A 25,008-nucleotide genomic window follows, 5' to 3' on the forward strand; every position below is an offset into this window, starting at 1 on the left:
ACCCATCTGTGTAGTCTGTGGAGATGGTTGTGAGAATTCCTACATAGGAACTATGCCTAAAGCTGCCCCGTCATGGTGTCTTGCCTTCTCATGTCCTCCAGAGTAAACTGGCATCACACATAGCCTATTCAGGTCTTGGGAGTTTAAATGTGTGTAGTTGAACCCAACGTCAACTGTGATAGGAGTTGCGCATGTACTCAGCAGTGTCTACAGAGACAACAATCCCACATTAGTACGAAATAGGCCCAGGTATGACTATCAAAAGGGTATGGCATTAGAACCAACCAAGACAAACCTTTAAGAAATGGTTTAAGGCCCTTAAAGGGATCACTGAGGTTGAGGGCAGAGAATGGCAAACATATAGAATATTCATTCATTAAAGGATTGAAGTTAACATTTTTACCAAACTTAGTTATAAATAAAGGAGTGAGGCATCATGGTACAGAGGGAGGGAAATTCATTCAGGAGCTGGATCTGGGTCTTTTGCTGATTATGCAGCCTTGTATGGTCCTTCCCTCTGTAGCCATTGGTGTCTACATGGTAGAGGAGGGTAGGAGTAGTGGGGATGATGAGTTGTGCTTTCCATCAGCCCCTGCTGTTGCTTCTGACAAAATTACTCTGTTAAACCCCAGAAAATAAAATGCTATCTATAATTATTCACTTCCTAAGTACATTTTTGGTAATCTAGTCTCAGGGGAAAAAGCCTAAATATAACATCTTATGTAAAAAAAAAACTGAATTAGTTGTCACTAATAATAGAGAAAAAATTTTAAAACCACCCAGTGTCTAACTGTGAATCACAGTTTACTACAGGCTCATCCATTTGACTATTATGAAAGTAGTAAAATGTTAATGTAATAGCACTATGCAATAAGCAAATTCCATGTTAAGTAAATAAAGGATAAAAATTACACAGAAAAATATTTCAATTATGTTTTTATAAAAACTTATGCATAGAAAAGGAAATGGAAGACAGAATGTTAGGGGAAACTACAAGTGAAACAAAATCCTTTTCCCATTTTCTAAATTTTCTCAAATGAATATGTTTTATAATGAAAAAAAGTTAAATTTGTTGTATTTCCAACACATTTGTTACCCAGTATCAAGTTTTATAGTCAATCTTTTGCCCATTATCTTCTATAGGTCTATTATACTAATATTAAAATTAAACTTGAAAACATCATGTCAAATCAGGTTAGTTATATTATTCTGAAAATGTAAACCATCATAAGAGAAATGATTTGGCTGAGGCACAATTTAAATCTCTCCCTTTTACTTAAGAGAGCCTAACACCATTCCTGAAACGTACTAGGTGTTTATATGTTTGCTAAATAATTAACTTAATTTTTGCTCTTTTATTCACATTTCTAAAGAATGGTGTCTCTTTATATTGCCTGGAATACCTAAAAATTCTTATCTCAAATTTCAGACTTAAAGAAAATAAAGATCTTGCCATGGGTGGTGTGGCTCAGTGGATTGAGCACCAATCTGCAAATCAAAGGGTCACTGGTTTGATTCCCACTCAGGGCACATGCCTGGGTTGTGGGCCCGGTCCTCAGTAGGGGTCATGCAAGAGGCAACCACACATTAATGTTTCTCTCCCTCCCTTCCCCCCCTGTAAATAAATAAACAAACAGACAGACAAACAAATCTAAAAAAAGGAACAAAGATTTGAGCAAATCATTCTTGTATTAATATTACCAAAGAAATTTTGTACCAATATACTTACCATAGTAAAGTTTGGGGAAAAGCAGCACTCACAATTACTCAAAATGTTTACAAACCTCAAATTCTAAAACATGGAAATTTAAAATTATGAAAGAAAAACTAACTCAAGAACTTTGGTATCTTTCAGATTTAACTTCTCAACTGTTTGCTTATTATCTGCATCCCTTCCAATGGGATTTTATGTTTTTTCTTACAAACATAAGAAGTTCTTGGGACATGCAACTTACATGGACAAGTAAATAAACTTCACAAATACGTGAAAATACCTGTTAATTTTAGAAAGAATAACATGGAAAAACTGCCATGCCAGTTTTAACGTCACTGTTTTAATATCATGAAATACAAGCACAAAACACGTACAAGTATACTTTTTATTACACAGAGATGGAATACATCTATTTTAACCAGAATCTGTATCACCCACTGCTAGCCACTGTACCAATAGCTTTCTGTGGGGATTTTCTCCGACTCCTAATAAGGTTTCATCATGGATAAAAAAAACCTCACAAGTCTTTTCAACCATTGCAGATTTTCATTTATCTCAATATTCCTCTTCAGCTGCTTTGGAGAACTACCAAGACATACAAAAATCACCTTAGCCAAGAGTTTTGAGTGGGTAATTTTGTTATTTCACATTGGCTGAAAACTTCTTGATGTTGGCATTGGAAAGACACTGTGTACTTATAGAAGAACAGAAAAAATGTCTCAATGGCCCTCTTAAGGTTTAGGAAGGCAAATGACCATTTCCTGAAAAGCACAGAATAGTATAATAAATAGTTATTGGCTAAGCAGTATTTCATGAAACTCCACTTACATAAGACAAATAATGGCAGAGGACCATAAAGCCCCACATGTACTAAAAGAAAAGTTGGCAAATATTCAAACTGACTTTTTCCTACCTCTAAACTCGTTTAACCATATCAAGGGACAGTAACATCAGCTAATAAAGAAAAAGTAAACAGTGCTAAAGTGTCCAGAATTCAGCCTCCACAGCATACATTAGTTTTCAATCATTTCAACTAAGACTTTTCCTACGACAAACAAACAAACAAACAAACAAAAAAGATGGAAGTTACATTTACTTTGTTGGAAATGCAAAAAAAAATACTTCTAATTGCATAAAATATTTGAAACTAATTTTGTTTTTATAAATAAATAAAATGGTGTTTATCTTTTCTTAATGTTTTAATTATCATTCTTACTGTTAAAAAAATCATTCAAAGTTATGTCAACTTGTAAGGATAAACTTTGGAGTATTTAAAAGAACATGTTTGGAAAACTGAACCACATTTTTTGTTGCCAGCATTACACTTTGTTCTTGGTAGAATCATCTTTGTTTCTTCTTTTTACATCCCAATTATAAACCCTGGCCATGTCTGTAAGAATTGTCAAAGAAAATGCAAATGCAATTCTAAATATAACATATGCAATTACTAAGTATAAACTTACACACTGAATCAAAGGCATAAATCACACACACAAAATATTGGGGACAAGTAGTGTTGTGAGCCATCTTGCTATAATATCATTTGCTGAGAAATTATTGGAACTAAATCCCACCAAAATGAAGTCGAGGCATCAAATCAACAATTGTCTAGCATATGTAATCAATTATGGTATTATATTTAATAAATATGTACTTAACACTGTCAACAGTTTTAAAGACAGCCCCATATCCACAAAACTTCAAAGAACATTCAAACCATATCCTGATGTGTAATATTTAAATTAGTATAATTTAATTATCAATAATTTTATCTTTCACTTTCCCTTTGGCTTAACAGGACATTCACTTAATTTATTAAGCACCTACACCTTTTCCTTTCCACAAGCAGCACCCTGCGTAGACCCTCACATACCAATTCTTTCATGGATCATGACTTTGACGTTGTATCCAAAAAATCATCATCATACTCATGGCCATCTAGGTTTTTTTAGTGTTACCTTCTAGGAAGTACATAGGTTTTTCTTACCCTCTGGACAAAGTTTTTACATTACAGTCACATGTCACCCTCACTCAAGGCCTCAAAACAGGCCTGTCTTCCCTCGCCCAAGCACTCAATGCCTACACTGTGGCACATGCTGTGGAGAAGAGAGAGAAAGTACAGATCAGATTCTACACTTGAGGAGCTCTCAGTCTGATGAGGTAACCCAAATAAAGAACTATGTGCAAAGTGCTAAGTAAGCACAGAGGAACAACAAAACGCCCTGAGAAGAGTTAGAAAAAGTTCAGAAATGTTCTGATGCTTGTGCTGAAATATGAAGGATAAAAAGTGACCCAGGTAAATAGGAAATCATTCCAGGTAAGAGGGACAAAGTCAGAAAATGCAAAGGGCATGGCACTTTGCAGGAGCTTAAGAAGAACAACTGATGGAGATTATCTGGGATTTAGGGTGCACTGGGGGAGGGCCAGGGCAGAAAGAAGTCAGTGGCATGAGGTACAACTTACTAGTCTAAGAATCAAGGATAGTCTTCTCATCAAAGCAATGCAAATAAGAATGTTAACAACATCTTTATATCTTTCCCTCCTTTTGTTTCTTTTTAAAGAAAGGATACTGACTTCTGTGGTAGTAAATTGATCTCGAAGAAAGTCAAGGTCTTCCTCAAGAGAATCAAGATTCTTTGTGGCAGTCGATAAATTCTTTTCCAGCAATGCCTGAGCTTCGTCAATATCATATTCAAGCATTACATTAGCCTAAAGAGAGAAAGTCATGACAATTATTAAACATTTGCATAGTGTTTTACAGGTCAGAGCAGGGTTTGGGCAAACTATAGTCCTTGGGCAAAATCCAGCTGGCTGCCTTTTGTCTTAAAATTTTATTGGAACTCAGGTATTCGCCACTCACTTATGCTTCCATGCCCCAGTGGCAGAGCTGAGTATGGTAAGGGACCAAGTGGTCTACAAAACCAAAAATATTTTTTACTCTCTGGCCTTTTCTAAAAAAGTCTATTGACCCTGGGGTTAAAGAATATATTTACATACATTATATCATTTACTCCTCATAACAACCCTGGTGAGGCCAGTTATCTTTATCTTTACAGTTAAGAAAACAGGTTAAGAGAGGTCAGGTTGCTTCTGCTTGTATAGCTAGAAAGTAAATGGGAGAATTAGGATGAAACAAGTATGTTTAGATACCAAATCCTATATTTTTATTAAGTCCATCATGACACTAAATAGTATTATATTTGAATCCATTTAAATAGTTGTTTGAGTTTAATATACTATAATTTAAAAGTTTTCAAATACATCTACATTTGATCCAATAAGAAAAATAGCTAGCTTGCCCTGGCTAGTATGGCTCAGCGGACTGAGTGCTGGCCTATGAACCAAAGGGTCACTGGTTAGATTCCCAGTCAGCGCACGTCTGGGTTGCAGGCCAGGTCCCCAGTTGGGGGCATGCGAGAGGCAACCACACACTGAAGTTTCTCCCTCTCTCTCTTTCTCCCTCCCTTCTCCTCTAAAAATAAATAAATAAATAAATAAATAAATAAATATTTTTTTTAATAATAAAAAAAAATAAGCCCCAGCTGGCGTAGCTCAGTGGATTGAGCGCGGGCTTGCGAACCAAAGTGTTGCAGGTTCGATTCCTAGCCAGGGTACATTCCTGGGTTGCAGGCCATAACCCTCAGCAACCGCACAGTGATGTTTCTCTCCCTCCCTCCCTCCCTCTCTCCCTCTCTCTCTCTCCCTCCCTTCCCTCTCCAAACATAAATAAAAAATAAATAAAATAAAATAAAATAAAAAATAAAGTAAAATAAATAAAATTAAAAAAATAGCTAGCTTTTACTGCTCTCTTCCTACTTCCAACAGATGCTAGGGGGCAAAGGCCAGGTGATTCTATCTGGCATTCGGAAGAGCTGGTGTTACTGCTAACACTTGGGGATCCATGGGCTCTGGAGGTAGGGAACACTACCTTTCCCAGTCTGAACACTTACCACCTGACTTACTACAGAGCATTTCCTGAACCACTTTCCTCATCTGACAAATGGAAATTAAAAATTACTCAAAGGATTGCTGCAAGGATCAAATGAGACAAAATGAAAGTGTTTGGCACAAAGTAGATGCTGCAAAAATACTTACTGACCGAACAACGCAATCCATGATAATTAGAAAACTAAAAATTCACATAGGACAAAAAAAATTCAATGGGAAGTACATGTCCTTCCAATTCCAGACCCACAATCTCATTCCTCAGAGTCAGTTGCTGCAGTTTCTCATTACTTTTTTTTCCCTGAAAATTTCTGCACTTTGGTTACTTTTAACAAGAAAAAATAGAATATATTTAAAAACATTTCACTCATGTCAAAAAAAAATCAATCTTTCTTCAGGAAGTACCCTGTGCCAAACATTTATCTTTAGTTGAGTCACTTCAAATAACCAGCTTCTCCACTTGACGGTTTAATAGGCATCTCAAGACTGACATGGCCACAACACAACTGCAAGTCACACTGCAAACCTGTTAGTCCTTTGCTGCAATATGAGTCACAAATGGTTTTCCTGTTGTCTTTTGGCTTTGCTTATGATTTCTCATTTTTATGGCCTAAAAAATCTATTCCTATTTCAGGGTTACAAAATAAGTCCCCTATGACTTGACCTAAACTTTGATGGTGTCAGTATTTCATGTAAGTATGTGATCCATGTAGAATTCATCCTGATGTGAGATGTGAGGTGGGCTCCAGCCATAATTCTTACCAGGGAGTTCCCTGTTGTCCCAGTCTAATTTATGGAATCATCTTATCCACACCTGCTGATGGAACGTGGGTGGAGGGAAGAGAAACCAAGGTGAATGAGCCCTAGGATTTGAGCCACTGGGTGAATAGCTGTTCCATTTACAGAACTAAAACTAAACAAGTATGAGTTATGGTATGGAATTAAATGTACAAACTCTGAAAATATTACAACTAACAAAAATCAGGAGGAACTAAATGATAGAGAAGTGAGTTTCCATGTACTAAGCTGCCCATCTTTCATAGCACTAAAATGTCTCTCAGGGGTGATTCAATAGAATAGCAGGAAGGGGAAGTCCACCTGGTGCAGAAAGCTGGGAGAGGTATACATGACTTTCTACTTTGAGTGGGAACTTGCCTGAGGTAACAAGACTTATGGACAGCTAGAGAGTCAGAACTGCCTTGGTTAGGGGACTAAGAAGAACAAGATAAAAAAAAAATCAAAGCCAAGATCTACGAAATACACTAAAATTGAAATGTATACTTTAAAAAGTGGACTCCAGCCCTGGCTGGTGTGGCTCAGTGGACTGAACGCTGACCTGCAAACCCAAGAGTCACCGGTTTGATCCCCAGTCAGGGCACATGCCTGGGTTGTGAGCCAGGTCCCCAGTAGGGGTACTTGAGAGGCAACCACACACTGATGTTTCTCTCTCTCTTTCTCCCTCCCTTCCCCTCTAAAAATAAATAAATAAATAAATAAATCTTTAAAAAAAAGGAAAATAAAAGAAAGTAGACTACAACCTCGAGGTTTTTTATAATAATCTTTTCTCCCTTAAGTTTAGAGAGATCTTTCTAGAACTTATAAACTCCTATTGGGAAGAAACATTTATCTGAAGTTCAGCAGTACCTTCTATTTTACTTCTATTGCTCTTCCTTCTGTTACATATAAGAGATAAAGCATTAATTGAAGGGAATTAGGGTTTTGGTCAGTTTTATTTATTTGAGAGACTTGAGCATGTTTGTGTGGCAATCTTCATCACACTCCTAATTTCAGTCAGTTTCTAATATGAACTACTTGAATTCCACCCCTGCCTTCAACAGTCAAAGGGAGATGACCATTTACACAGCTGAAATAATACTGTTTTGCTGGGAAAAACAAATGTCAGCCAAGGAAGCTGTGGCTATTACGTTTACTTACCCCCAACCACAGACACACTTTATCAGTAGGAGGAACTGAAGCTTTGCAATACAGGTTATCTGCCAGTAAGAATCTGGTCTCCAGTGAATTAGTGGACTCCTTCAAAAAAAAAATGACAGTACTGTAAACAGACAAGTTTAACACCAATGCTATAAAGGAGAGAGCTCACAGCTGAACCTAAGCGATTTAAAACAGTACCATCATGCAAACTACATATAGTGGTAAAAGAAATGAATGCCTGAAGCCATATGGTTGGACATGGAGGGACATGGATTCTGAATCAACTGCCTACCACCTGTGTAAATTTGGCACATCACTTAACCTCTCTGTTGTCTCAGGTTCCTCATCTGTAAAACACAAATAATAATAGTCTCTGTATCTCTGAAGGCCATCACAAGCATAGTTGACATACCAGTGCTGGGTACAGAGTAAGCACTACACAAGAGTTAGCTTTTATTATTACTTCATCAGTGCTTCATGCCCAACCAACCAGCATTCTGAAGTCTCTTACAAAGGTTACCACATTGAATAATGTACTGGAGCCCTGACCGGTGTGGGTCAGTTGGCTAGGCATTGTTCCACAAAGCAAAAGGTTACTGGCTGGTTCAATTCCCAGCCAGGGCACCTGCCTGGGTTGCGGGTTTGGTCCCTGGTTGGGACACATGCAGCCAATTGATTTTTTCTCTCCCTCTTTCTCCTTCCCTTTCCCCCTCCCTAAAAAAAAAAATAAAAAATAAAATAATGTACTGGAAATGTAGTTATTCTACCAGTCAAGTAATACATCATATATATTGACACATAAAATATTTTAAATACAATATCCTTATGAAATTGTATCTTTACAGACTGCTTGTAATTAATGAGTATTAGATTAAGGCTCAGAAGATTCTCAAATCCAGTTCTGCCAGTAACTAGCTATGCAACACTTGTCAAGTGTAACCTCAACTGTTAAATGAGAATCTATAACATAATTTCCAAGGTTCTTTCCAACTCTATAATTCTTGGATTCATTCCTTATTCTTAGGGAGAACAGTAACAACAACAAAACACTTAGATGATGCTACTTCAAAATAAGACATCTTTTTGTTATCTAAAATAACTTCAAATTGCATTTAACTTTTGCAAATACTACACATAAATAAAATAATCCAAGAAATATAGGCCCTAGAATTAAACCTGATTGGGGGAGGGCCACAAAACCATATTTATCATGGAAGCACACTGTCTGTAACAACAGTACACGTATTCAAGGCTGATTGGATCTTCCAGCACAGATGAAATACCAGTGACTGGAGAGTCAGGAAGACACATACATCTCTGCCAAAGTATCCTAGCTCATTCACATTCACAAACAAAAACATACTTACTTTTTTCTTCTGCATGTATTTTAGAATTTCTAAAGTCTGTTTAATTTCAGGAATCTGCCCTTTCAGCCTGTGAATAAGAAAAGAGGTTAATTTAGTATTTTGCAGCAAAAATAAACACCAGGACACAGTCTTATAAACCTTGCATTTTCTCTTCTCAAATTCTGTACCCATGGTTCATGCATATATGTCCTTTGGCTAATCCCTTCACCTACTTTCAACCAGCCCCTGCCTCCCCTCTTGCAGCTATCAGTCTGTTCCATGTTTCTGTGCCTCTCATTCTATTTTGCTCATTAGTTTATTTTGTTCATTAGATTCCACATATAAGTGAGATCATATCATATGGTATTTGTCTTTCACTCACAGGCTCATTTCACTTCTATTGATATGTTCTTGAGGACTATTTACAAATATAAAACATTGAAGACATTCATATTTAAGATAAAATTAATAAAGGTGGTTTATTAAAACATCTAAGATATTTCAGATATTTAAGACATAAATATTTACCAAAACATTTAAATAAGATAGCAAATATTTACGCAACGCCCACTGTATACAAAGCCCCCTTCTATATGTCAAACACCCCATCATTATTTAACATTTCTAGAGGAAACCATATTTCACAAATATGATTCAAAGGCTTCATATTTTATTAGAACTGAATTTTAGATAAATTAATTTTAAAAAACATTCATTCAAATATTATATTCTAAATTCAAAACCATTGGAAACCACAAACTCCCTATATCCAGTGCTGAATGCAGCTGCTCCTGGTGAGTGCACTCAGTACGCACACATCACAGTCAGCTAAATGCCAGCAAAGCACAGTGACAGCTTCTCAGTGCTTGCACTTATCACACTGTGAGAAATGTAGAATATCACATAAATGTGTAACACACCACATTATGATGAAGTATAATTTAGTACTTCTTTTAAGCTTTGGGTAATTTTTCTTTAACTTTTAAGTTGACAAATGATATTTTATTTTCAAGTTAAGTAACAACTGCTCTTAAAATTATAAAGGGATCATTGATTCGCACACAGAAATTTAAGAAAATGAGGATGGCATGATGGGACTGATCACACACAACAGGTAAGCTATATTATAGTTACTAACAAAACTATTAGCCTGGAACAACTGAACATGTACACAAACAAAAAAAATGCATCTAGACACAGACTTAAAACAGTTCTCAAAAATTATGTCAGAATGAATCACAGCCCTAAATGTCAAAATGCAAAACTATAAAGCTCTTAGAAGGTAACACAGGTGAAAAGCTAGATAACCTTGAGTGTGGTGATGATTTCCTAGATAAACACCAAAGCCACAATTCATGAAAGAAATAATTGATATGCTGGACTTCATTAAAATTAAAAACTTATGTTCTCCAAAAAACATTGTCAAGAGAAAAGACAAGCCACAGACTAGAAGAAAATCTTTGTAAAAGACATATCTGGTAAAAGACTATTAGCCAAAATAGACAAAGAACTCTTGAAGCTCAAGAATCAGAAAACAAGCAACTTGATTTAAAAATGGGCCAAAGACCTTAACAGACATGTCTCAAAGAAAATACACAGATGGAGCCCTGGCTGGTATAGCTCAGTGGACTGAGCGCAGGTTGCGAACCAAAGAGTTGTCGGTTCAATTCCCAGTCAGGGCACATGCCTGGGTTGCAAGTCAGGTCCCCAGTGGGGGCCATGTGAGGGGCAACTGCACAATGATGTTTCTCTCCCTTTCTCCTTCCCTTCCCCTCTCTTTAAAAATAAATAAATAAAATAAAATAAAAAGAAAATACACAGATGGAAAATAAGCATATGAAAAGATGTTCCACATCATATGCCATCAAGGAAATGCAAATTAAAATAACAAGGAGATACCACTACACGCCTATCAGAACGGCCAAAATCTGGAACACTGGCAACACCAAATGTTGGTGAGGATGCTGCTGGCAACAGAAACTCTCATCAATTGCTGGTGGGAATGCAAACGCTACAGCCACTTTTGGAAGACAGTTTGGCAGTTTCTTACAAAATGAAACATACTCTTTCCATACAATCCAGCAATCACATTCCTTTGGTATTTACCCAAAGGAGTTGAATACTTATGTCAACACAAAACCTGCACATATATTTATAGCTGCTTTATTCATAAAAAGGATTGAAAAAGGTACACCAAGTAATATTAGCCAAAAGAAAGCTGGGGTAGCTTAAGTATCCAACAATTTAGATTTTAACATAATAAGCACTATTTTATATAGGGTTAAATTCACCAAGAAGACATAATTCTCAGATTGCATGTACCTAGTAAGACAGACTAAAAAGTATTTTTAAAGGATAGAAATTGTTTCAGGTTAAGATGGCAACAGACCAGCACTTCCACCTCTAACTGCTCAAATAGCCAGAGCAAAATAACATATTTTTCGGACTATAAAATGCACCCCCCCACCCCCATTTGGGAAGAATAATGGTTGTTAATGCTGCTGTTGAGTTCTGTTTACATTTACATTGGTTAAATATTATGTTACTTATGTTATTAAATATTTTACCACATTTTTTGCTTCAAAAATTTTTTCCCTATTTTCCTCCTCTAAAACCTAGGTGCATCTTATGATCCGAAAAATACAGTATACCTCCTTTCTTGGAAGGCAGCAGAGAGCTGCTGAGGTGATAGACCTATGGGGCTAAGACTCCTTTTCAAGGGAAGAAACTGAAAAGTGAGGTGATTTCCTACAGCCACTTTGACCAAATAGTACATGAGGGGACATTTCTTTTTGTAGAAATATGCCAGTTTATTAATAAATAAAAAAGAAAGAACTGAATTAGAACATCATTTTGCAATTAATAATTAATGGATCTAGGCATTGAGTATCATAAAAAGGGACAACTAGATACTATCTGTCTCTTAATGGAAGAGCACATAAACTTATGAAGAAGTGTTGCCAAAAAAGCCTTAATATGATCAAGAATTATGTCCAACTATCAATGTAAGTAGAGAGGACACAGAAACATGCTTGAAAATACCACAAATGCTTTGACATTTAGCAACAGACTTCTGAATAACCCATGGATTATAGATCTAAATATAAAAGACAAATCAATAAAGCTTTAAGAGTAAAACATTAAGAGAGTATCTTCATGAACTTGAGATAGGCAAATATTTCTTCATTTGATTTTAGCCAAAAGGCCGAGATACGATTGGGATATATTTCTTAAACAGAATATAAAAATCACTAACCATTAAGGGAAAAAATTGTTAAATGGGACTTTGTAAAGGGTATATAGATCACAGCTGGAATTTTAAAATAAAAATTAAATGGTACCAAGTCATATAGTATGTCCATGGCATATCCACTAAAAAAAGGAACTCAAAGCCTGCTACATACAGTATGTAAAAATAAATTTCTGATGAATTAAGAAGCTAAATATGAAAAGCAAAATTTTACAATTCTTAGAAGAAAATATAGGGGTTTATCTTTTTTAACAAAGAATAGGATTTCTTAAACAAGACACCAAAGGCACTAATTTTTAAGAGAAATTTTGACTGAAAACATATAAATTAAAAATGTCTAATCCAGGAATGTCAAACTCGTTTTCACCGGGGGCCACATCAGCCTTCGAAGGGCTGAAATAATTTTAGGACTGCATAAATGTAACTACTCTCCTTAACTGTTAAGGAGTTGAAATTACATTCAGCCCTTTGAAGGCAACCACAAGGCTGATGTGGGCCCCCGCCCCTCCGTGAAAGAGTTTGACACCCCTGGTGTAATAAAATAAACCATAAGGAAAGAAAAGTGGTAAGTTTAAAAAGACAACTTTCTCACACACATAACCTGAGAGGATTAATATCTAATGTGCAAAAAATTCTGACACACAAAAAAGATAACCAATACACTACTAACATGGGTTAAGCTTTTCTAAAGTTTTCCATATGCATTTTCTCCAATTCTGCCCTTTCTGTTTAACCACTAGATACTGTTCCCATCCAGAACATCAATGACTTCCACTTTGCTGAGTCCATGTCCTTATATTCTATTTGAGTCATCAGCAGTATCAACACAGCATATGATCATTCCCTCCTCCAAGATACAATCTCTTAATCTTGGCTTCCAGAACCCTATGTTCGCCTGGTTTACCTGACCTCACTGCCAACTCTTCTCAGTCTGTTTTGGTGGTTATCACTCTTTTCCCAAACTTCTTACTGTTGCAGTGAGTGCCCATATCTTTGATCTTCTCTTCCCCTACATGTACTCTCTTGGTAATGGAGCTCAATCAACTTTAAATGACTACCAAACTTTTAAATACAGCACAGATGGTTCCCAAAATTCAGACTCATATACTTAATTGCCCACTTAACATCTCCACTTACATGTCCAAAAGGCATTTCAAATGTGTCTAGAACTGAACTCCTGATCTTCCCCCAAACCTGCTCCACCCAGTCTTCTCCATCTTAGATGGTAATTCCTCCTTTCAGTTGCTTAGACCTGGGAGCCATCTTCCATGGCTCCCTTCCACATCTTACCTCCAACCCACCAGATCATGCTGGCTCCAACTTCAAAGCAGATTCTGAATATGACTCTTTCCTACCAATGCCATCACTGAATCCAGATTAGTGAAAGGACCTCCTAACTGATATCTTCGGTTCAGCCCTTAAGAATATTATCAATCCAAGTGAGTCATATGATAACAGAAGAAAATCAGGACCTCAGGCCAAGATGGAGGCATAGGCAGATAAGCTTCACTTCTTCACACAACCAAAAGGAGGAAAGCAACCAATTTAAAAACAACAACAACAACAACAAAAAAAAACAAGCCCTGGCTGGCATAGCTCAGTGGATTGAGCATGAGCTGAGAACCAAAGTGTTGCAGGTTCGATTCCCAGTCAGGCCACATACCTGGGTTGCAGGCCACGGCTCCCAGCAACCGCACATTGATGTTTCTCTCTCTCTCTTTTTCCCTCCCTTCCCTCTCTAAAAATAAATAAAATCTTTTAAAAAATAAAAAATAGTCATTTCTTTAAAACACACACACACACACACACACACACACACACCCAGAACTGCCAGAAAATCAAACTGTATGTAAGTCTGACAATCAAGGAGTTAAAGAAGAAACATTCATCTAGACTTGCAGGAGGGGTGGAGATGGGAAGCCAGGGCAGAGAGGACACCCAGCAAAGTGGCAGCTGGCAGACCAGGCAGTCCCGCATTTGCATGTGGATAAACCAGGAGGAATAACTGGGGAACGAGACAGACCGCAAAGCTCAGGGTTCCAAGGTTGGAAACTAAAGCTTCAAAAACCTCTGGTTGTAGAAACCTGTGGGATTTGTGGCAGTGGAAGAAACTGCCAGTCTCACAGGAACTCAGTTAGACTAATGGAGTCCTAGAACATACACAAACTGACCGACCTGGGAATCAGCACCAGAAAGGTGCAATTTGGGTAGCGGGGTAAGTGACTGAAAGCAGGGCAACAGCTGAACAAGTGGCACTGTTCCCTCTCTGACCCCTCCCCACATACAGTGCCACAACACAGGCAAATGAGTTGCCTCCTCCTGGCAACACCTAAGGCTCCACCCTTTACAACGTAACAGGTGCACCAAGACAAAGAAATATGGTCCAAATGAAAGAACAGATCAAAACTCCAGAAAAAGAATTAAGTGATGAGGAGATAGCCAACCTATCAGAGTTCAAAACCAGGATGCTCACAGAAATGACTGAGTATGGATGCAAAATAAAGCAAGAAGTGATGGCTATACAAAGTGAAATAAAGAAAAATATACAGGGAACCAACAGTGAAGGGAAGGAAAGTGGGACTCAAATCAACGATTTGGAACAGAAGGAAGAAATAAACACTGAACTGAAACAGAATGAAGAAACAAGAATACGAAAAAACAAGGAGAGGTTGAGGAACCTCTGGGACCACTTTAAATGTGCTAACATCTGAATCATAGTGGTGCCAGAAGGAGAAGAGGAAGACTAAGAAATTTAAAACTTATTTGAAAAAATGATGAAGAACTTCCCCAATCTCTCAAAGGAAATAGGCATGCAAGTCCAGGAAGGTCAGAGGGTCCTAAATAAGTAGAACCCAAGGAGGAACACACCAAAACACATCATAATTAAATTATCCAGGATTAAAGATGAGGAGGGAATCTTAAAAGCAGCAAGAGGAAAGGAGACAGTTACCTACAAAGGAGTTCCCATAAGACTAGCAGCCAATTTCTCAAAAGAAACCTTATAGCAAGAAGGGGCTGGAAAGAAGTATTCCAAGTCATGAAAGGCAAGGACCTACATCCAAGATTATTCTATCCAGCAAAGCTCTCATTTAGAATGGAAGGCCAGATAAAGTGCTTCCCAGCTAAGGTCAAGTTAAAGGAGTTCATCATCACCAAGCCCTTATTATATGAATTGTTAAAGGGACTTATCTAAGAAAAAAAAAGATGATCAAAACTATGAAACGTAAAATGACAACAAACTCACAACTATCAACAACTGAACCTAAAAAAAAAAAAAACAAAAACAAACTAAGCAAACAACCAGAATAGGAACAAAATCACAGAAACAGAGATCACATGTAGGATTATCAGCAGGGAGGGGGAAGGAGGAGAATGGGGGGAAATGGTTCAGGGAATAAGAAGCATAATAAGTAGTCACAAAATAGACAGGGGCAGGTTAAGAATAATATAGGAAATGAAGAAGCCAAAGAACTTATATGTATGACCCCTGGACATAAACTAAGGGTGGGGGAATGGTGGAGGGAGGGAGTGCAGGGCAGAGGAGGATCAAGGGGGAAAATGGTACAACTGTAATAGCATAGTCAAAAAATACTTAAAAATAGAAAATGAGATATCACTCCTCTGCTCAAAACCCTTAGTAGCCACCACCTCTGACACTCCACCACTCTCTTTACTCCATATTCCTATCTCCATAGTGCTTATTGCCTTCTAACCTACTATATAATTTACAGTACTTCTGACTGCAGTGTCAGCTCCATGAGAGCACAAATTCTTACCTGTTCGGTTCACTAATGTATCCTGAGGGCCTAGGATGATGTCTGGCACAAATCAGCTGCACAATAAGTATTAATTGTACTGAATTGTATGTTTACTGCCTAGACCCCACCAAACTGTAACCCCTCCAAGGGCAGGGACAGTTTTGTACACCAATATATGCCAAGTACACCTAATTAGATAGGCTGCACATATACACTGCCAATTTTTATCACTCACATTCAGGCCTAGAACATATGTCAACCTGGAGTGAATATCCTACTATACTACAGTACTACAGTTAGCAGCATAACTTTTACTTTATATGTGTTCAGTTCTGGGATTCAAGAGGGGCCAAAGTGATAAGAACAATGCCAAGAAAGTAAGAAGCAAATGAGTACTGGCTTGAACTTGGGCAACCACCTGAGGTCATTCAAAGAGCCCAGTCTCAAGAGGTAGTCTGGAAGAATATAATTTTTTTAATCTTCACCTGTGAAGACATTAATTGATCTGAGTAAGAGAGATAATGGAGTGAGAGAAATCAATGTGAGAGAAACACCGATCGGCTGCCTCCCATTTGCACCCAAATCAGGGATAGAAACCACAACCTTTTGGTGTATGTGACAACACTCCAACCAAATGAGCCACTTGACCAGGGCTGAAAAAAATGTAACTTTGATATGCAAACTCCCTCCTCTGTCCCAGGATTTAGTCCTGAGGTCCATTTTCTTTTCTATCTATAACCTCACTGTAGGTGATGTCAAAGCCAATGACCTTATTATTTTTTTAAAAATAAACTTTTATTACAAAAGCAATATATGAACATTATAGAAAATTAAGCATGCAAACAGGCAAAATAATAAAAACAACATATTCCCAACACCCAAAGATGACTACTGTTAAGAGACCATTATCACAGATTTTTCCAGCTATTTCTGTGCATATTTTTTCCAAAATGAGAGCATATTATTCATACTGTTTTTCATCCTGGGTTTTTTGGTTAATACTCTCCATTTGTCCATGTCAGTCACTTTAACATCTTATCTAATACCCAGCCCTTATTCAAATTTCCCCAATTATCACTAAAACCAAATGAAAATATATCTAAAAACAAACTTGTACCTTTGCATAAATGATACTTTAGGCCCAAATTACCCTTTACTTTTCTGCCTCCAAACTCATAACCAGCCTTCAAAATTCTACACAGCAGTTTGCTCCTCTAGGAAGCTTCTCCTGAACCTCCTCGTCCCCCTCCAGATGACACCTTCCCCTGTGCTAACTCAATACTTTGTATCAGAACAACTCAACTGCTATACTTCGTGTACTCACTTTATTTATATACATATCATGCTCTTAGACTGTGTCCCTATTGAAAACATATACTGAACCTTATTTCACCCAAAACAGAATGTAGCACCTTCTAGGAATTCTATAAATATTTAACTGACAGTAGAATGCTAGTACATGTACATAGCAGATATCCATAAATATTTACTACAGTAAATTTACTTTATAAGCTACTATAAAAATATAGAGAAATAAAGGAGTAAGAGCAAGAAAACCTTTGTCATATGCCTCTTAGTTATGAAATCTTAGGAAAATCATAACATCTGTGGATGTGTCTCATCTCATCAGTAACATGATACGAATGAAGTAAATATGGAAAATATTATGATCCTAGATGCTTTGAAATAATGGGTCCTCAATAGTCATTCTATTATGTTTTCAAAACCATCTTTAGATTGACAATACCAAGTGCCGATGAGGATATGGAACAACTGGAACCCAACTTAACTGCTGGGAGTGTAATATGGTATAGCCACCTTGGAGGACACTTGGCAGTTTCTCATAAAATTAAATAGACACTTACTATACAAATCAGTAACTCCACCCCTAAGTAATTTATCCAGGAGAAATAAAAGCACACATCCATAGAAAGACTTAAAACCATATAGGGAAACAACCCAAATGTCCATTGATAGGCAAACAGACAAAATTTGTGGTACATTCACATACAATGCAACATTACTCAGCACTAAAGAGAAACTAATTTACTAATATACACAACATCATAGATGACTCTCAAAGCATTCCTCTAAGTATAAGAAACCTGACAAAAAACAATAGTTACTAAATGCTTCCATTTATATATAAGTTCAAGAATAGACAAAACTAACTTATGGTAAAGATAGTATGAACAGTTATTGTCTCTGGGAGTGGGAAGGATTGGTCAGAAAGCAGTGGGAGGAATCTTCCTCAGGTAATAGAAATGTTCTATATATTGATCTGGTTAACGGTTATTAAAGTGACTATATTTATCAAAGTTCATTAAACGGAACATTCAACATGTGGACATTTTATTGTATGTAAATTATGTCTCAATTTTTTAATTTTAATTTTTAAAATAATGTATTTTATTTATCCAGTTCTTCTAAAACATTATCATCTCAACATGTCAATTTTTAAAGTTTTAAGCTATCCTCAAAAGTTGGAAATTTCTACACTTACCTCCTTTTCTTTTGAGCAAGGTTGAGTTCCATAAACTTATACTTCTGGTACTGTTCATCCAGCTTCTTTAGTACTGTGTCTGCAGTCTCATTCCCCGGCTGTTTCATGAAGGAATCCACATCTTCCTGTAAATCAAAAATAATTCAGTTCAAATTTTAGAATTCATACCTTTGATTTTTATTTTTACTTCGTTAGCTCTATTTTTAAAATGTAAAAAAAATTGTTTTTTTACCTAAGGCATTTTTAAAAAAGATTTTATTTTTATTTATTCTTAGAGAGGGAAGGAAGGGAGAGAGAAACATCAATGTGCAGTTGCTGGGGGCCGTGGCCTGCAACCCAGGCATGTGCCCTGACTGGGAATCCAACCTGCGATGCTTTGGTATGCAGCCCGCGCTGAATCCACTGAGCTATGCCAGCCAGGGCTCCCAAGGCATTTTTTAACTAAAAAAGTAATTTTAAAATGTTAGATTACTTCAGACAGTACACATCTATTTTGTAGCTAATTTATTCTTTCTCTACCTGCCTCTTTTTATTTTTATTTATGCAGAAGGAAAGAATGACCTTGTCTATTTTATGCATCTCCTCTGGGACCCTAGTAGTAAATATGAAAGTTACCAACAAACACATTGCCTAGTCACATGCCCTAACCACAAAATGATTCAACAGACTGTATGCCAAGATTATTGATTTTGTTAACTTAGTTTGTGTGTGTGTGTGTATTTGGTAGCTTTTTAAAAAATATATTTTATTGATTATGCTATTACAGTTGTCCCATTTCCCTGTTAACTTAGTTTTTAACTCAACAACTACTACCATAGAAATCATGCTAAATATGGTCATTAGGTTCCCAAGGCAAACCACAATACCTCCTTAGGTATCAAGTGGTTGAAATAAAAGCAAACGTAAAAGGGAAACAGAACAATCTTTTGTACAAGAACAATTAGGCAAAACAAAATCAGTAAAACCAAATGGTATTTTTAATTTTTCTTTTTCAGTTTTTGTGGTGGTGGTAGCCAAATGGCATTTTTTAAATGTATACTACCTGTTGGCCCTTCATTTGTAAGTAAGTTAAATTAAATCATCTTATGGTTTCTAGTATCTCCACATCATTATTCTTATCCACAATTCTTATCCACATGTTTACTAACCACAAGGGAATATTTTATCTAAAACAAAGCAAGAAGAAAAGGGAAGGGAAACACAGCAAGGGAGTGAACTATGAAGCTATCAAACTAGAGACACAGTAGAAGAAATTGAAAAGGTGAAGCTGAGGCTATGGCTGAGCTGTGCATGTAAAATAAAGACAGCACCTTCCTAGAAGGGTCACTGCAGAAAAGAGAAATAAGTCAAGTTTCAAGCACATGGTCCATGTTAATAGGAGTTAGAGTCTACCTAGCAAGGAGAATTAACTACAGCAGCATAGGACTGTGGTTAAAAGATGGGTCTGCCTGGTTTGAATCCTGTCTTTACCAAATACTGGATGTGTTGACCTCAAGAAAGTTATTTAACCTGTCTCTTTGCCTCAATTTCCTCATCTGTAAAATAAAAAATAACCCTTCCTCACAGGGTATTAAATGAGTTAGCATGTGTAAAATGCTTGGAAGAATACATGAAAGAGCTCATAACCATTCAACAAACATTAGCTATGTCTATAAAACAATGTGCTAAGAGAACAGATGAAGTGCCAAGAATTCCATCTTGGAGTAGTGGTCAGGAAAAACTACAGGGATGTCATATCTGAACTGGATAATGAGAGATGAAGAGGGCAGCAAATGGACAACAGGGAAAAGGACAGTCAAGTTAAGTAGAAAAAGAAAACAAATTACTACACCACCGGAAATGGGAAAAGGAAGAGATGTGATTTCTATCCAGTATGGTACATTGCCTCCCATCATCACAAACTATTATACAGTTAGCCCTCTGCATCAACGGGTTCTGCATCATTGATGTCCCTGGATTCAACCAAAGTTTGAAAATATCTGAAAAAAATGTTATGTTGTTGCTGATGTGTACTATGTAATTAGCCCTACAATGGCTGCATCTCTACTGAACATGTACAGACTTTTTTCCTTATCATTATTCCCTAAACAATATAACAACTATTTACATAGCATTTACATTGTATTAGGTATTACATGTAATCTAGAGGTGATTTAAAGTATTTGGGAGAGCATGCATGTGCATAGGTTAAATACAAATACTATGCCATTTTATAGAAGGAACTTGAGTATCTGTGGATTTTATATGGGAGCAGGTAGATCCTGGAACCAAATCCCCATGGATACCGAGGGACAACTGTATATTAAGCATCAACTTGCAATACTGAAAGTACATTTCCTGTTTCTCATAGCAACTCTAAGTATCATTATCCCTAGTTCAGTTAAAGAAACTGAGTCTCAAAGCAATATAATAATATGCTCAAGACTAAATAGCAATTGGGAAGTAGAGGCAGGATTCAAACCATGGTCTATTTAGAAGCCAATGTTCTTCCTACTATACTATGCCATTCCCATTAGTTTGGGAGCATAAAAACAATTATAAAAAAGTATCATCTTGGTAGAAATTTTAAGTCTTTTTTTAATTTATTTTTATTTATTTATTTATTTTTTTAAAGATCTCCTGTCCTTCAGATCACAGTTTAAATCCTTTTTTTTTAAAGATTTTATTTATTTATTTTTAGAGAGGGAAGGGAGGGAGGGGGAGAGAGAGAGAGAGAGAGAGAGAGAGAGAGAGAGAGATTGATTGAGATTGAGATTGAATGTGTGGTTGCTGGGGGTTCTGGCCTGCAACCCAGGAATGTACCCTGGCTGGGAATCGAACCTGGGACACTGAAATTTTAAGTCTTAAAAAAACCCATAAAATTTTAGGGGGCTGACAGCTCTAGAGGGGGTTGGGGGTGGAATATGAAGCAAAAAAGAAAAAGGACTCATGAACATGGACAACAGTCTGGAGATTGTGGGGGGCCTGGGGTAAATGCAGGAGGGTACAAGGGGGATAAATGGTAATGAAAAAAATACAATAAAAATACACTATTAAAAATATTTTAGGGAAAAATGTATTTTAAGATTAAACTTTACACAGCCCTCCAATAAACTTTATCCTCCTGAATTACATTTTTTAAATTAAACTTATTGGGGTGACATTGGTTAATAGTATCATATAGGTTTCAAGTGTACGTTTCTATGATATATGATCTGTATTTTGCATTGTGTATCCACCACCTAAAGTCAAACCAGCTTCCATCACCATGTATTTGGCCCCCTTTGTCTTTTACTACACCCACCCCCTTCCCTCTGGTAACCACTCTACTGCTGTCTGTGTCTATCAGTTTCAGTATTACATCTTACATGGGTGAAATCATATAATTCTTAGCTTTTTCTGACTTATTTCACTTAAGCATAATGTTCTCAAAGCTTCTGCACGGCAAAAGAATCTGCCAACAAAACAAAAAGGCAACCAACCAAATGGGAGATGATATTTGCAAATAATAGCTCCAACAAGGGGTTAATACCTAAAATATATGAAGAACTCAAAAAATCAACATGAAACAAACAATCCAATTAAAAAACTGAATTACATTTTTAAAGCCAACTCCAGCTGAGCATCATAATGTAGAATTTAAGGCATTATGGAAATGCAATTTGACATGTAGTTATGGGTTTATACTATGTATTAGGCACTGTGTTAGGACCAGGAGAAAATGTCAGTGGGCTAGATAAATACCTCCTTTTCCTCCCAGTGGCAGAGAATGTGTAAGTGGAATCATGAATAAGTAATTTACACCCAGTGTGGCTTGGGGCAAGTTACTCAAGGGTTCTGTGCCTCAGTTTTATCACCTGCAAATTGGGGATGATAACAGTACCTACCTTCTCCAGACTTACAAAGCATTAGGTATCTTGTTACCATTAGCTGGGATATAAATGCAACAAAATAAGTGATACAACTCAAGGAAAAGACACAAAATAACTGAATAAATACAAAACTGAATCAGCAAATACAAATATGCAACATACAGTGTATATAACAGGGGTTTAAATAAAAGAAATCGGTCTTTTGTAGCATGTAAGATATGATTAACAAAAAGGCAGAGACGAGGCAATATAAGGTACAAACCAAAAGCTCGAAAAAATTCCATTAACATTTTATAGTAGCTTAACCAAAACTGAGTGGGAAAAATCAGGTAACACTGACCTGGTAGGCCAGTCAGGTTTTCTCTCGTTATTCAAATAGTTTTCAAATACCATTTCTAGAATAGCCTGATGGAAGAATGCATCTACTTTTTTCTCTTTGTTTGGACTTGGGTTGGTCTCACTGTTTTGAGAAGCTTCCAAATTACTAAGTTTTTAAAATGATGTACCCAAAACCCAAAACGATTATACTGTGGCTTTATTTAGACATCTTCTATACACAGCTCGTTGCCTGCTGGATAAAGCCTCAATTCCTCAGCAGAACAAACAAGGACTTTACATTCTCATCCTATCTCTTTTCAATCACTCTCTTTTCCTATTCCTTCTCCAAGGCAACAGCACAGTCACTCCATTCCTTTAACAGACTAGGCTTCGTTTCCTATTTTCACACTTTAGCATCAGCCCTTGCGCCTACTCGTTACACCCTAAGTCACCATTTATCTGTCGGTCTCTCCAGCATCTAGGCTAATTCTCAAGCTTCTCACTGCTTCCCCTTTTCCATGTCTGCGGGGATGAAACCTGGCGTTCGGGGATAGGGGACGGTTGCCCCTCGCTCCCGAGTTCTCCCACCTCAGGCCTTCTTCTCGGGCCTTCTGGGACTAACTTTACCCCGGGCAAGTCCCAGCACAGCCAGGTCTGACCAGGCTAGGAGGGAGAAGGGGGAATCTTCTCTTTACCCCAATAGTCAAGACGAGGGTGTGCGTGTGGGCCAGAAAAGAGGGATTGCGGCACAGCGTTAAGATGCCTAGGACCAGCATGTCTCTTACCACAAACACGGCCTCAGGAATCCCTAAGTGGAGCCGCCGCCCGTTCCCTACAGCCACTTTTCCTAAGCCACAACCATCTTTAGCGGCCGCCATTTTGAAGAGTAAAGCGTGCGACTAACCGCCTCCTCAGTCGCCCGGCGCCGAGGGGACCGTGATTGGTTCGCTCACATCTATAGACCCGCCCCTCCCTTGTGAGTACTCACATTCGTAGACAAGCAGGAAGTAACCGCCCCCTCGCCCACGAGGCCCAGCCTATGGATGCCGATTGGCTGCGCGCAGGTGAGTGACGTGTATGAAAGCTGCCACGGAGGAGTAGCTGGCTGCGCGGGAAGGACCAATATCGACTCCTGGGAAAAGGGATCTCCGGAATCTTGTAGGTGGGAAGGGCTGGAGGACCCTGGAAATCCGGGACCGAATTGGACTTCACTCCCACTCCAGAACAAGCATCCTCCTCCAGGATGGCCTTCACAGCGACCGGATACAAGAGAAACTGGAACCCAGACGCCACCCCAGGGCTCTGGTCCCACCATACCAGCGAGCTCGCTGGCCCTTTAAGGGGACTTCATTCCTCTTAAAAGGGTAAGTGGTGCTCCATCCACTCACATGATGCCTACTATGAAGCTGGCCCTTTATGAATAAAGGGCAAATGTCACTTCCCTTAGTGAGAACACATATGTAATAATAAGTGACTAAAATGTATTTAAAAACTGGGACAACTGTAATTGAACAATAAATTTTTAACAACTAACTACATGCCAGTTGCTGAGTCGTGTTATTTAATTACCACAGCCCAGGGTAAGAGGGACTGCTATCACCTGTAGCTTGCAGACAACTAAAGAGCCTTTAAAATGAATCATTTGTAAGATACTAGGATAAATGTTATAATAGTCACATACTGGGTAGGAAGGGAACACAGCTGGAAAACACCGCCTAAACCACACTTTAAAATGGGAATAACAATGTGTACTGACAAGGCTGTTGTAAAGGTTATATGAGGAAGGAGACTTGACTTGGGGTGGTGAGTTCACAATATAATACACAGATGATGGACAATATAAAATTGTACACCTGAAACCTATATAATTTTATTAACCAACATCACCCCAATAAATTTAATAAAAAAGTAAAAAAAAAAGATTAAAAGAAGTTATGCATGTGAAATACCTAATAACTGCCCACCACACAATAGGGCTATTACCAAACTCAGGGAGGTTATTTGCTGCTTGGGGTGCTCTATTCAAGAAGGAGAGGTGGTTGTCACAAGATAGTTTTATTGCAGCAAGTAAAGGAGACAGGGAATTCATATCCAAAGCTCTGTTTCACCAAAAGGAGCCTTAGACATTAATTATATACACTATTTGGTCAATTACATGTTGATTTTTTCTTTGTACTTGGCTGCATTTGTGACTCTTCCTGTCAGGCTCATCCTGTTTAAAGCTGACCTGCAAAATACTGCACTACATTTTAACATTTGACAAGAATAGCATTAGTAAGAATAGCCCAGACCTAGGGACCCTTGTCCTAACAGGGCAACCAAACTATTTTACTTTCATTATTTTGTTCCACACAACATACCAAAATCCTTCCAGTTTGGTATTTATAA

General features: G+C 37.5%; 1 protein-coding gene across 1 annotated transcript; it reads right to left on the reverse strand.

Annotated features, from left to right (window-relative positions):
• Window positions 1-2,034: 2,034 nt before the first annotated feature.
• On the reverse strand, window positions 2,035-23,546 carry VBP1 (VHL binding protein 1). Its single transcript, XM_028523178.2, has 6 exons — window positions 23,406-23,546; window positions 18,452-18,576; window positions 8,962-9,028; window positions 7,595-7,693; window positions 4,285-4,423; window positions 2,035-3,104 (listed from the first exon to the last, which is right to left on the reverse strand). The coding sequence occupies exons 1-6, from the start codon at window positions 23,496-23,498 to the stop codon at window positions 3,034-3,036; spliced, it is 594 nt and encodes a 197-aa protein (XP_028378979.1). The 5' UTR covers window positions 23,499-23,546; the 3' UTR covers window positions 2,035-3,033.
• Between the last annotated feature and the right edge of the window lie 1,462 nt (window positions 23,547-25,008).

Source organism: Phyllostomus discolor, chromosome X, assembly GCF_004126475.2.
Source record: "Phyllostomus discolor isolate MPI-MPIP mPhyDis1 chromosome X, mPhyDis1.pri.v3, whole genome shotgun sequence".
NCBI lineage: Eukaryota > Metazoa > Chordata > Mammalia > Chiroptera > Phyllostomidae > Phyllostomus > Phyllostomus discolor.

Bases quoted from the DNA above. Each gene is read 5' to 3' on its own strand.
- VBP1 (XM_028523178.2), bottom strand. From the start codon at position 23,498: ATGGCGGCCGCTAAAGATGGTTGTGGCTTAGGAAAAGTGGCTGTAGGG. The intron at 9,029-18,451 runs GTAAGTGTAGAA...TCTTATTCACAG, and splicing joins CTTGCTCAAAAGAAAAGGAG to GCTGAAAGGGCAGATTCCTG. The intron at 7,694-8,961 runs GTAAGTATGTTT...TTTTTTTTGAAG, and splicing joins AATACATGCAGAAGAAAAAA to GAGTCCACTAATTCACTGGA.